This window comes from Uranotaenia lowii, chromosome 2 (genome assembly GCF_029784155.1).
Source record: "Uranotaenia lowii strain MFRU-FL chromosome 2, ASM2978415v1, whole genome shotgun sequence".
Lineage (NCBI taxonomy): Eukaryota > Metazoa > Arthropoda > Insecta > Diptera > Culicidae > Uranotaenia > Uranotaenia lowii.
Genome location: NC_073692.1, coordinates 181,770,772 through 181,785,438, shown reverse-complemented (window position 1 = coordinate 181,785,438; position 14,667 = coordinate 181,770,772). Strand labels below are relative to the sequence as shown.

Here is a 14,667-nt window from a genome sequence, read left to right as displayed (position 1 = left end):
TAAACAAATCTGTTGTTGTGTTTTTACCGTTTTCATGACCGCAGTGATTATTTAAGAATAGTTTGTTTCCCGGTAGTTTAAATAATTTTCCGTTGTTTCCAGAGGTAAGTTTAATGTAGCATTTTAGTAAAACATTTGAAATTGATTGGATGTTGTGTATAATTTCTTCGATCAATGAAGGCCTGCCAAATGGACCCAATTAGGAGCGAAATTGCACTTGCTTTGCCAGTGACCGGTCGGTCGAGCCAATCACACGGCACCAGTTGCCTGTCCGGTCCGGACCAGGGACGCAAACTATTTTACAACGCAGCATACAAATCCCAAGCGCCCAAACGAACGAAAACGCTCCGACTCTGACTGCTCAGCTCACCCGTTCACCGCCCGACGATCGGACCGAACGCAACGCGAACCGATTTGACAAGTTATCCCATGCAAACCGATCCGCGAGAGAGCACAGAAACGACTCGATTCGGCCGCTGGTAATGTCCGAACGAGGAGCTCCACTCGACTGAGTTAAGCTGAGGTTCAATTAGACCACAGAGCACAGAGCCGAGTGGAAACTTCCGTATAGTCTGGAGAATTGAAATGGAGCCTGAGCGAAATTCAGCACAACAGCCCTTTTTCACAGGTATGTCAATTGTTCGTGTCCAAATCTAGAAATGTGCCGAAATATCCTGGATTACCACCGTTGTTTCCGAAGGTGTTTGCAGCTTTTTTGGCCTTTTTTGAATCTGAGGGATTCATCTAAATCCGATAAGGCCTCCATACATGTATCTCTGGCCAGCTGTTAAATGTCGAAGTACAGTCTTTTGCAGTTGGAAAATTTGTTTTTTTTGTTTTTGTTTTTTTTTTTTAATTTGCAACGTAACTCACAGGCTCGTAAAATAAGAAAAAAATACAGCTCGCGTGAAAATTAACAGGACAGAATTTGTTTCATCTATAACGATATTTGTTTTTGTAATACAAATTAATCGATGGGGAATGGTTGAAATATAAATTCCAACAGATTCGTTATATAATATCTATTCATCTATTTATTTTGAGAACTGGTTTCATTTCGATTCGTCTGATTTTCCTCTCGAAAATTTGATCATGCAGGGTAACCGTAATTCAAACAGTTTTAAGAGGTTTTAGACATGTACGGTTGGAACTTTATCATTAAACCAGTCTCCATCGATTCCAACGTTTGACAAAACAAAATTTTTGCGCGTTGTTGAGTTTGAAGAATAAAATGTTTCACGTTAATTTCGAAAAACTAGGAAACCTGCAACTCGTTGAGGCAATTAACGTACCGAAACCGTATGAAGTAGGTTTAATTCAATGTACAAATGGTTTCATTTTGCGTTTAAATTTATCATAATTAACATTCTAAGCGTACCTCTCCTGTTTAACCCTATATAATCAAATTCCGAAAACAAATTAATTTTCCTAACAGCTATTTTCTTTAAGCGATACCATCACATTCATTGAACTAATCAATCGATCCATAGAAACTGTGGTCTAATGACTAATGACGGTCTGATGATGACTTTAACTAGGGAAGGCGACCGAGAAGAATCTGGAAGAAAGCACGAGCTGCTGGATGACTTACGACAAAACCGGTAAGGCATGTTTTATTTCAAATTTAAAAGTTCCTTTTTTATTATTACACCGTTTAATGATTAACTTTATAATTGATGCCCTCTGAGATAAAAGAGGTTTAAATGCCTTACAGCTATACTCGAGAAAACGCGCTTTTAATTTGTTGTGATTGGCAATTTTCACTATATTTTCAAAAATTTGTATTTTTATTTCGTAAAAGTAGTTATGTAAAAAAAATAAAAAAAAAACCCAAAATATAGTTTGAAACATGAAAAATCATTTGTAGTTATAAATTCAAAATTTCTAATTTTTGCACTTAAACCCCTTCGGCTAATTGATCCATAATTAGCGACCTTCGAATCATTTACTAAAATATATAGCATTGAATAGTCAGTTCAAGTGGGCACATATAACGGCGTTACAAAGCCCGTGATATGCCGATGTAGCTACTTTTGCATAAGTGCAGGCGATTTGAATTAACACTGAAGAGTGTCATATAAGTTATACCTATTAAGAACGTTAACCCCACTTTTAAATGATGAAGTGAAGGTGTGAAAACGCCTTAATATATGCAACCATAAGTGCAGCCGGATGGAGTAAACCAAGGTCTTTTGATACACTAGGTTCTCCGACTTTCACAGTAAGTAGGCGAGGAGTGAGCGGGGCTCTCAATGGAGTTTGTTTATTTTTTGCTCAGCTTTTCGGTGGTTTGTTGGTAAACAAACTTCATGAGTTCCGCATAGTTGCATAGCCTACATAGCCAAAATGGCTGAATCGGGAATTCGATATTCGGTAACACCTCCTGAATATATCCACACCTTGGAGTAAACCATTGGAATGAGTTGTTTTGCTATCATGCCTTTTTTGCGAAATTCGGTATAATTGATCTCGAAAAAAGGTGGTAGAATGACACAAATTTTCGTTAACGGATAACACAGTTATACCAAACTTGGGTTTCACAGAAAGTATTTTGATACCTCGTTTAGCATCCTTTTACAAAAGGAATTTTGAAAGCACAAAGATGCCAAGTTTTGGCAGTAGATTGAACCTTAAAGTGGTATCATTATGCCCTCAAAATTTGTTTAGAAACGTTGGCTAAACAAGGCATCATTGAGCTTTCAGTGAAACCTACACTTGGGATTATTGAGGTATCCATATATGAAAAGTGAGACCCAAATTTTGGCATTGTACCACCTTTATTCGGGCAAAATGATACCAAATTTTACTTTCAAGGCATGATAGCAAAATTAGGTATAATTTTGCCATAAAAGTCTGCTCGGGATGCTCTATCAAATCTTCATGAAATTAAAAAAAAACTGATTCCTTATTTGTCCATTATATTTAGTTTATTTAGAAATAATAATGATGATGATTATGATGCATGATCTAAAAAAGTTAAATTTGACAGTTTTTATAAAACTGGAATATATCATTAACTACAAGCATGTCCGACTCTAGTAGGAAAATTTTAAATAAAAAAGATATTAATTAATTTTTATGAAATGAATTTGCGGCTTTATCGGTGAGGGTTAAAGAGTTGAAATGAAAGACGGATAGAAGATCAGAAGAAAATTCTAAGGTGGTGAAAAGAGCGAAGAGCATTTGAAATAGAAGCTTGACCACATACTAAATTCTTTGTCCCACACCAATTAACTGTATTGAAGAAGTAGTACCCAATAGAGAAGGCACTACGTTTTTCGATACAGTTAATTATGGATGGTTCGACCGCCATGTGAGTGTGCACATGTGCCGTTCCGTTCGGCACATGTGCACACTCACATGGCGGTCGAACCATCCATAATTAACTGTATCGAAAAACGTAGTGCCTTCTCTATTGGGTACTACTTCTTCAATACAGTTAATTGGTGTGGGACAAAGAATTTAGTATGTGGTCAAGCTTCTATTTCAAATGCTCTTCGCTCTTTTCACCACCTTAGAATTTTCTTCTGATCTTCTATCCGTCTTTCATTTCAACTCTTTAACCCTCACCGATAAAGCCGCAAATTCATTTCATAAAACAAATTCACGGTGATTTCTCCTCTTAAATAATATTAATTAATTTTACCAATTTGTTGAAACCTGCATTTGTTTTTCGCTTAAAAATATCTTAAATTTAATTTTATTTTAATGGAAAAACATGAACAAGTAGAAGACTGCTATAGCACTTTTCGCAGAAACCAAAATTAGTTGCGATCTAGAGGAAAGTGGATAATTAATTTGAACCCTTTTTTACATTTTTTATGTTTCAAAGATTTATCAAAAAAGTCAAACAAGAATTACTTAAATGATTTTCACCTATTTTCAAAAGTGATTTAAAAAACACAGCTGTTAGACAAAACCTAATTGCATATTTTGATTTGGGCACCCAAATTATTCAAAATCATCTCTTAAATTCTTTGCATCTAGGAAAAATGTGAAATTTGAGGCCTTTAGTAATATGTCAAAAACTTTTTGTATATGGAGTTTAGGAATAAGAAATAAAAAATACAATTGAAGCTGAAATTGGTTTCTTGAGGAATATTTCATATCAGCATAAAATTTGGAATGACATTCACCTTTTTTAAACAACCAAAGTGGTTAATTATAATGTCATCGATACTAGGATTTTGACTATCGTGCGTGTTCAATACCTTTCATATGGCTACCAAATTGTAATGTGTAAAATAAGTATTCTATGAATGAATTATGAAGATCAATTGGTTGGTTTCAAATGTTAAACTTGTTTAGTTACACTTCTTGGTTAAACACCAATTTTTAACACGAGTTATTTTGAGTTTTTGTGTGTAAAGATTTGAGTTTCAATACAAAAGGTATTAACTGAATTGCAAATCGAAATTTACGTCTACAATTGATTAGTTTCAACTTCGCTCCGCCATCGCTGGTCTATTGATGACCCATTGTTGCTTCCTGCTCACCCGATTTCGTCAGCCGTTTGGGACCCAATTCGTGGGACACTAAAAACGGAATCCTGCGTCCGTACATGAGGGGGGGGGGGGGGGGGGGTTAAACCCCTAAAACCCCCCCGTTCGCACGGCCTTGTATAACAGTATGTTCACATGTGCAAATTTTTGTGATGTTATTTCAAGTGGTTTTGAGATAGCGTCCAAAGATGAAGTTTTTCGACTTTTATTTTTTTACAACACGTGCGCCATCTATAATAAAGATAGTAAATAAATAAAGACTGTTTTTTATTACGTTTTCTGTTTCCTGAAGGTTGAGCTTCAAAATAACTTAAATTTTTTTTTTGGTCGAAGTTATATAACGAATTTAGCCGATTGTCCTCCTTCAGCACAAAAACAACACATTTGATTTTTTTTGTCACTCCATCACAGTTTCTGCGTAATGGCACGATTATAGATCCAAATTAAACAGAGTAGGTATCATCTTTTTGGGAGCTATTGAAGTGCTTTGCATTGAAAACAGTCGCATTTGGAGGCAGTTTTCTTTGTATATTTATCCATTCATCGTGTCAATCAATTTGAAATAATGGGTGAATTGCAGTTTCCACATTTCGTTAGCCTTGTCAAATACTAGACATAGATTTTTTCAATTTTTCCTCCTGTTTATCTCAAAAATACAATACGAATACCACTTGACAGATTGCCACCAAAGTGTTATTGAATCAAAATCTTCCCAGCCCAACTAAATTCGCTGCAGAAGCAACGAACAAAAAAAATCATGAATAAGCTCCCGAGATCAACAAGTGGTTCTGACTTTTGATGAAAGGATGACGAATCCATGTAAATAGTAGAAGAGGCTGTACATGACATGCTTCCGAAGGTCTTGCTGTAGTGTGTTAAGGACAACTGAAAATGGCAGAAAGTGGATTGGTAGGTACCTAGCTACTGGAATAGGATTTTTAAACGAATGAGCGTGACAGCGCAAAATGATAATCGGGGCCAGTGTAATGGAGGAATATTATTATCATTTCTATGATAATCAAGCGTATAGTTTTAGCGCATATTTTATTCTATAGGCGAGATAATTTCGAAGCACTGGCCTTATTTCGGAGATAACAAATATGGTCCGGTATTCACAGTTCATACACTGTTATTTGTGAGCTTATTTTTTTATTTTCTAACATGAACTACCTTTAAATATTATTTGGTATATTTAACTTTAGATAATTTTTAGCGAGGGTTACTTTTGCATTACGTGTTTGTTTGTTTCGATCTAATGGCAAAGAGTTAGAATTTTTCATATATGCTCACGATATAAAAATTAAATATGAATTAGATATGAACTGTCGAAAAACAATAAAATGGCATTTCGAATGTTTGTCTATTTTGTGTTTGGTTCGCACTCGCAACAACACCCATTAAAACAAAAGTTGTCATTCGTCGTTTGCCGGCAGTAAGAAAAAAAGGACTAGAAGTGTTTCATGTATAGTCTGGTAATAATGTTTCGTTATAGTGGTTTTTGCATTATTTAAAGCTTCTTTTAATCTACATACAATTGCAATAATTTAAAATCGTTAATCTTGCGTTTGCGTTTTGTTAATCTTTTTTTAACAACTTTGCTCACAATGTGTACTAACAAAAATTGATTTTACTAAATTTCAAACATTAATTTTAAATTGAGAGACTACTAGAATCAGAAGCAGGGTTAGAATCAAAAGCATGATGCAAAACCTAATCCTTATTAGAACCACCCCTGAGCGTGAGCTTGATCATGATTCGGAACCTAAAAATGAACTGGAACCTAAACCTGAACTTAATCCAGATCCCGATCATAATTGTTACCCTTATTCGAAACCAGAACCTTGAACGGTATTCTTATACCGCTTCTGATCCGGAATCTAATACTGATCATAACCCTGATCTGATGCTAAAACATATCTCAATTCTGATCTGGAACCTGGAACCTAATATTGGAACCTAATACTGTAACGGAAAAAAACACTGTTAAAATTTTTGTCCAAATTTGAATTTGAGAAGTTATTCCACTACAAAGATTGAGGTTTTATCATTTCTTTGAAGACAAGAAAGACATTTTTACAAAATACTCGCAGATGCAAGAATTTCTAATAAATATTTGAAACTTTTCCTATTTGATAATTTTATGAATTTTCAAATTGTCCACTCCGTGGGAGTGTTTGTTACCTAAATAATAGTTATTAATCACTTAAAAGCTTAAGGTTAAAAAAAAAGTCGCCCGCCAAACTCCAAACAGATGTAACTTGCAATTCCTTGAATTAAATTACACCAAATAACTTTTGTTGAGTTACTTAGAGTGTTAAGTATGAATTTGCTCATCATTTATCTACTTTGTCCTCATATAGCAAAATTTACACGATAAAATGTTTATGAATTTTGTGTTTGCTTTAACTGCAGAGCTTCTAAATTATTCGTTTTTTTTTAAATTGAATGACAAATTTGAAAAAAAAAAATATTGATATGAGTATGGTTATTAGACTGAAATTTTTTATGGTTATTAGACTGAAATACTGACGGTATACATTTATTGCCTTCATGCAGTATATATTTTTTTTCGCTTTCATTGAAGAAAACAAGAAAAATGCCGTAAACTATACATATGTTTACGGAATTTTTAAACATTTTTTCCACGTTTTATGGATCAATATATCCTGGTTTTTTCATGACGTTGGGTCTTTACGTGTTAAATTGCCTTTATACAAAATTTTTAAATTGAATCAAATTTTCTATTACAGGGATCAGTTTTCCAGAAGGCCTTTCAAAAGCGTATGACTTACCATGGCAGTCTAACTTTCTTATCTTTCTTTTTTTAATGTTTATGAAATTCGACTTTTGATTTTGTTTCGTTAAGTAACAAATTCAAAACAACTGCGTATAACAAAGTTAAATTGATATTTTGGTTCAATATTTTTTCGATGCTGTATATTATTTCCTGTTGAAACTGATTTGTACAAAATGCAACCTAAAACTGACTAGAAGATTTCAATTAAGAAGATATATTCCAGAATATCATTGAATAAAAAAAGATTCATGAAAACGACCAGAAGGAATCCAAAAATAAGCTCTGATCGAACGATTACTGCATTCACAAAAAAATATGTCGTAATATACAACAAATATTGATTTCGTAATAAAGTTTTTAGGCACGGATGATCTTTATTAGGAATTTGTTTTAAGTATTTCGAGATATTTCCGAAATCGAAGTAAAATCATGAATCAGAATCAAAATATTAGAGATGTACCGAATATTCGTTCGGCCGAATACCGCCAAAAAACCGTTAAGCCGAATATTCGGCCCACCGAATAGTTGAGCTAAGTATTCGGCCGAATAGGCCGAATAGGCCGAATATTTTTTTTTGAAATTTGTACAATTACAGATTTGTCGAATTTTTCAACTGATGTTGGATAATTTATAAAATATCCAAAAGTAATGTTGAAAAAGCTACAAAATCAACAGAAACTTAAGGTTCCTGTAAAACATCTTAAGTGTTTCCTATATATTTCACTGTAGATAGCTTTATTCTTTGATTATCGTTTGTTCCAGATTTTCTTTATGTATCCAAGCTTGCCCATCAATCCCATAAAGAAAGTCTATATCTGACCATCCCAGATATTTTTAAACACTTCGGATTTTACTTGAGTTTATTCAGATTATTTACTAAATCAAATAATATACTCAAATTGCTCTTTGAAAACTTTAAGATTTTGCGTTCAAAACGATATTTTGAGGTTCATTTATAAAAGGACATTAAATTTTGTTCAACCCTTGGATACGATTTGAACAATGCTGCTGTTATTCGATGAAAACTTTAAATTTAAGTAATTTTCTTTTTTTTCTCTTGTATAGAATTATACCTAGATTATGTTCAGATTTTCCATTTATATTACAAATTTTTCAAAAAATTCGTCCAGACCAGGACGATGTTGTCTTGAAGTAAAAGATCACCGTTCTTGTTGGCAAGTATATTGAAGACATCGGGCTAAAATTCGATGTCAAGTGAGTTATTTCAAAATAGATTGGCACCTGTTTTGAAATGTTTTGTCCCTGATTTTCCTGGAACCCAATCTCTTAGGTGATAAGTGTCTTAGAAGTGACAAGTCATCTGATGTCCTTTCAACAGTTGGTAAAATTTTTAAAATCCAATAGAGCTTTACTTAAAGAATAACTGATGTATCATACATCTGATTGAAAATAATCGACTCAAAAACATGAGGGACATTAGGATGGAAGAAATAAAAGGAAAATGAACAAAAACTCTACAGAATATTCAACCGAATATTCGGCCGAATATTCGTTTAGTCGAATAGTTGAAAAGGTTAATATTCGGTATTCGACCGTTCGCCGAATACCATTATTCGGTACATCTCTACAAAATATGATAACAAAACTTTGATTTCAGAAACATGTGAAATCAAACTTAAAGTTCAAATTCAGCATTTTTTTGTAAACAGTTGTTTTACTAAAAATTTTATAAAATTATTAAGAAGTGTTTTGAAGAGATTAATCTCCTTATTTATGTTTATTACTTTAATTTATCGGCTTTATCGGTGAAAAGTGATGTCCTTTTTAGTAGGGATATCTAAAGATTATGAAATTTTAAAGATGAATAGAAGGTGATGAAATGAAAGATGGTAACTTTGGCCAAAAAGAAATAAAAAACATGACATCATAGCATTCGGTGGTATTTGATATGTGATGATAATGCTTCTAAATAAATTCTACCCGCTCATTTTCATCATATTTCATTTCATCTAACCTTCTCTCCATCTATAAAATTTCATAGTTTTTAGACGTCCCTCTTAAAAAGGACATCACTTTTCACCGATAAGGCCGATAAATTAAAATAACAAATTTAATAAGAACATTTAACATTTTAAAAAAATAATATGAAACGAGGTTTTTAATCAAAACAAACGTTCTCTTGCATGAAATTATTTTACCCTTAATTTACCATAATTCAAAAATGAGTTATGAAACGTTATTGTAATCTTAAAACAATAATTTTAAATTTGGCTTTTCGTCTTAAATCCATCACTTTAAATATTCATATTATGAATAGCCATAAAATACAGTTACTGCATGCAAAACAGTAATAAAAAAAAAATATTTCGGAGTAAAGTTTAAAAAATTCTCCTACTCCTACAATTGATTATTTTTGACTTTAGTAAATACCACTTTGATTTCCTATTCTCTCTGTAGAGATGGAATATCGATGTCTTCAAATAAGGCCGGAACAAATTTCAGATCCTTCTGTTGTCACTTGAAGTTGGAACATCGCAAGGGAGGGGGGGGGGGGGGGGAATGATAAAAAATAATGCGAAAAACAAATATATTGGAATAAATTGCACGAAAGATTGTATGCAACTAAATTTCACACAATATTATTGCGCAAAACCTATGAATCAAGTAATTTTTTATCAAAAAAATCAACAAAATTAAGAAAACAAAAGGTGATAAAACTACTATCTTTCACAATCTATTTATTTCCATTGTAATCTTTCGAACATTTGATAATTTTTTTTAAAAATTTCCATAAAATACCTCATACTTTATTTATTCCCCGCATCGGGTTTTTTGTAAATTTCGAAGGGGAGGGGGGGGAAGTAACAGAAGAAGAAATTGATATTTGTTCTGGCCTAAGTTGTAACGAAAACAGTTACCCACAATTAAACATGCGTAGTTTCTCGATTGAACAACAACAAGCAAAGTTGTGGCTCTTTAAAGTTGTGACGTGAATTGACTCAGTATAAACTATAAACAGAACAGGATAGAGGAATGAATTCACGTAATGAACTTTTAGTTCATTCTGAACCATTGTTCAAATTTTATTTACATTATTCAAAATGATATTTTGTTATTCCGACTTGTACAATCATGAACTTTCAGTATCTTTTTCTAACTTTTTCCTTATTTTGAATGGCACTTGAATATTGAGGAATCATGCGTTAAAATTATTCCTGTTTACACAGTCTTTATTTGAGGTTCACCACAACATTTTTATATCAACATTTTTGTTTTTTTTTTTTAAATTAGAAAATCTCGAACTAATTAAGAAATTAAATAATTATGTTCAATTTGTCAAAACCCGACCATCTGGAGGGTCAAATCTGCTTTCAGAGTATATGATCCTTATAAAATTTTAATAAAATTAAAATTTTGTGACGTGAACTCACTCTTTCGCGCTGCTGTAACTCAGGTGGATTCTAACCGTTTTCCATTAAATTTATTGTTTCAGAATTGTTTCATCATTTCAAAGAAGATCTCTAGTTGAACATTGGGAAGATTTTTTTGTGATTATTGACTACCACGGCTGGATTCAAAGATGCATACCAATTATATCGCCAATACTGCTTCTAGTTCATATACACAATAATAATTCAAATATTAAGTAGAAACCCAGCTTAAGTTTTCAAGTTTGAAATCTTCTGATGGAAATATGGTGCACGTAAAAATACGACTCTTCACTTTTTTCATTGATCATTTAGAGCTAATTTGTTACTGTTTTTTTCGTTTCAGCTAAAATTGAATTAAAAATCGTGTATGAGAGCTTGAAATTCAAAAGAAAATCAATGAAAATATAGTTCCAAAAGTTTCTTATATCAGAACCTGATTTCGATAATTTCAATTTAGAAATTTAAGAATCGAGATCACAATCAATAAAAATAAAACGATATTTTCTAAAACTTAAAAAAAAGTAACGGAGTAAAACATTTAGTTTTAAGTTCATAGCAGGTATAATCAAAATCTTATTTTAAATATTTGTTTATTGAATATATAGTTAAAAAATGGGAATCATTATTATTCCGTTATTATTATCTTGCATTGATATGAAGAAACAGTGGAAAAAAAGAAATTGAACAGTTCTTAAAGTTTTCTTCAATTCAACAAGTTTATTTTTTCATTTATAAAATTACATTTATAACGAGAGATTTCTTTATGAGCTCATTTTTTTTAATTCCTAGTATACGAAAAACAAAAATCACCTTTTATTAAAATTTTCTCACACGGAAAATAACAGATTCGTGGATTGAAGTTGTATTGAAGAATATCGAAAAAATAATTAGTATAGAAAATGGGTTCGAAAAGATTAAATTTTTTCTCTAATTTTTAAATTTGTTTAAAAAAAACCTCAAATTTAGTTCAAGGAGACCAAATTGGAGGAAAAAGGGCGTATGCAGCATCCCACCCCCGCCTCATTCCATCACTTTTTTATCGATAGATTTTTAAACTTTTATAACCAACCCCCCTCTCCAACAAGAGCGAGCTCTTGGACTGTGTCTCGGTGCCATTTTGTTTCTGAACCGAGACGAAAAAAATCGTCTCACAAACAGTTCAGTTTGGCTAACTTCTCTTGGCCTATTCTAGTATTATGATTATTATTTAAAAAACAAATTCGATCTAAATTGTATAGAAGCAATTAGTGAAAAGCAAGTTGCTTGTTTTAATTTCTTAACAGTGTTCGCATGTATTCGTAATCAATCAAGCTAAGCTTAGTGGTGGTCGCAAATATCCGATTTATTCAAGTTTGAGTTATCTGTACATGCTGGGGAATATTTAAAGATTGAATTGTGAATTTGTCATAGTTTGTTAAATTTCTTTTCTTCGGATGTGGCTCCAGAGACCTGTCTCTGGAGCCGCCATTAATTTTATTATGTATCTGAAGTTTATCGACGAGAAAATTATTTTTAATCAAATTTGGTTAATATTATGAATGAAGATTGAGAATCTTGATTCGGAATGAAAATCAGATTCTAATGATTTTTTCACTGGTTTAAAAAAAACATCGAAAATCGATAATTTATATTTAATAATATAATTTCTTATCCTACGTCTTCTGAATTTTTTTCTTCTGTGCATCTTTTTCTTAACATTTATGTTTTTTCATGAATATAAATTTAATGTTTACATTCTTTGACAGTCGGTATTTCATCCTTCTATAAAAATTCCATTTTCTTAGGTAGTTTTTGTTTCACCAGTGAAATACAAAGTGCAACAAAAGATGAGTGGAAAAACTAAAAGACTGAATGTCAAACGCACAAAATTCTTCCATTTTTTAAACTCATAAGATTTAGATTGTCTAAGAAACGTCCAGAAAAATCCAACAATGATTCTGAGCCTACGGAGATTTTTACTCTGCGTCCTATTGGATTTTTCAAACTACGCCCCGGCAGAACCATCCCGGATCCCTTCGATTAGATCAACAACGGCAAAGAAAAACCATGAAACCTCGCGAATAGTGAACAACCTCAGTGAAACTCCTCGCAGCGCGGATGAGTTCGAAAACTCCGAAGACGACCTCAGTAGTAGCAGCAGCAGCTCCATAATTTTGGACAGTGGCCTTTTCCTGGACACTTCTGCCGGTCGCCATAGAACGGCCAAACGATCCACTGATTTGGGTCAGATTGAGGTTCACGATGGCGAATCAGATAATGGTGGCTCTACAACCTACTATAATGTGGGTGTCCTCATGGCGTCTCATTTGGGTGAGTCCTGTTATCAACTGAATTTGGTGCGTTGAAGTGCGATGTCAAGATTATCATAATTATGTGACTGGTTTTTGGGTTGACTGGGCGAAAACATGTATGAATGCAATCAACACACTAATTGCGAACTTTTGTGTCGACAAATACGAATGTATTCGTTGCTAAAAAATGCCTGAATATTGTGTTCTCATTCCATATTCCACAGATTCCCCCTTTGATCTGGAACGATGTGGCCCGGCTGTTGATTTGGCACTGGAAGTTATTAATGATAACCTGTCCAGAGCGCATAACATAAAGCTGTTGAAGGTGCAGGCAAGGTATGTATGAAAGTTGAACATGAAATGGTTGGTTGATTTTTTTTTCGTCATTCCAAAAAAGTACTCTTTCAACTTTTAATTTACGACTAATTTAATAATTCTCCTGATATTTTTCGTGAATTCCCTGGAGTCTCAATAGCCCTTCTCAACACTTACAATGAGAAAAAACTCCAAAGAAGAAAACTCCCAGCAGCCATCACGAAAATCGTTTTTACACTTGGAAAGAGTTGGGGAAATAAATAAAAGCAAACCCATTCGATAACAAATGTAAACAATTTTACGAGCCATACAAACAAATCATCCACATCAAACATCCAAAGCCCTGCCAGACTGATGGATCCCAAAAAGCGACATTCCATTCATGACCGGGTCGTTTCGGGACTTTTTTTCTGCTCCTTTCTCCTTATCCCGGTCTCGGAAGTGTCACATTCAGGATCAAATTGTGGTAAACAGTGGAAACTGTTTTAGATAGCTTCAGATGGTGTGTATGGGCTCAAGTCGATCCAAAAAAGCTCAATCATATATAGAAAAGAAACGAATTTGAGCGGATCCCTTTTCTGGCTTCATTGCTATTGCTGCTGCCATTATTGAGCGGTTGGATGGTTTTTTTCAAGTCAGATTGCCCCACGCCAGACGGGGGAATCAAAATGGTTTTCGAAACATGTGGCAATTGATTTTCCCACTCAGTGATTGACTTGATGCCTTAATCCAATCAAGTCGTTCGTCGCCCGGAGTCAACCGTTTTGCCATTTGTTGGTCATGATTTGCCAATTTCGGTTTGCTTCTTTTAGGGGTGATGCATTTCTCCGTTCGAGAAAACGGAGGTTGGATTTGGAATAGTTTTGTTTTCAAACATATTAATAGTAATCGTCGATTGAATGATGATGATGTTTCAGTTTGAGGTTGTCTGCAATGAAATACGAAAGTAATACTACAGACGGACTTTCAATATACGATTATTTGAAGCAGACTGACACTGTTTTTGATCATTTCTCTTGATGTACACAGACATTACACACTGTGGATTTTCGATCGATTTAGGTATTTATTTCATTTCCAAGCACCCCGAGCGTGATTAATTCTTGTTTTTAGATCAGATTATTCTCATTTCACTCGATTTTTTCGATTTTTTTTTATGAATAGCTGGATAAAGATAGATCGATAGATCTTGACGAGACAATAAAAAGTTATAATGTGGTCAAAAAAAATCTACCATGATAGAAAAAAAGCTATGGATTGAAGAAGTTGTATTATTTCGAAGAAAAAAAATGGTCAGCTAGCGTTTATGATCATGTGATCAGACCAATCTAATGAATCCTTATTAAAACTTATGGAATGATTTTAATTTG

The 14,667-nt window shown here is 33.3% G+C and overlaps 1 protein-coding gene across 7 annotated transcripts in view; it reads left to right on the top strand.

Moving 5' to 3' along the window:
- LOC129743897 (atrial natriuretic peptide receptor 1) overlaps positions 1-14,667 on the top strand; it is a 141,703-nt gene that overhangs the window by 24,208 nt on the left and 102,828 nt on the right. For 6 of the 7 annotated variants that reach the window (XM_055736131.1, XM_055736136.1, XM_055736135.1 and 3 more), the window contains exons 2-3: positions 12,476-13,001; positions 13,207-13,318. In XM_055736131.1, coding sequence (XP_055592106.1) covers positions 12,623-13,001; positions 13,207-13,318 — 491 coding nt within the window. In that variant the 5' untranslated portion in view covers positions 12,476-12,622. Of the gene's footprint in view, positions 1-12,436; positions 13,002-13,206; positions 13,319-14,667 lie in introns of all 7 variants that reach the window. The other variant, XM_055736132.1, reaches the window with a different exon arrangement.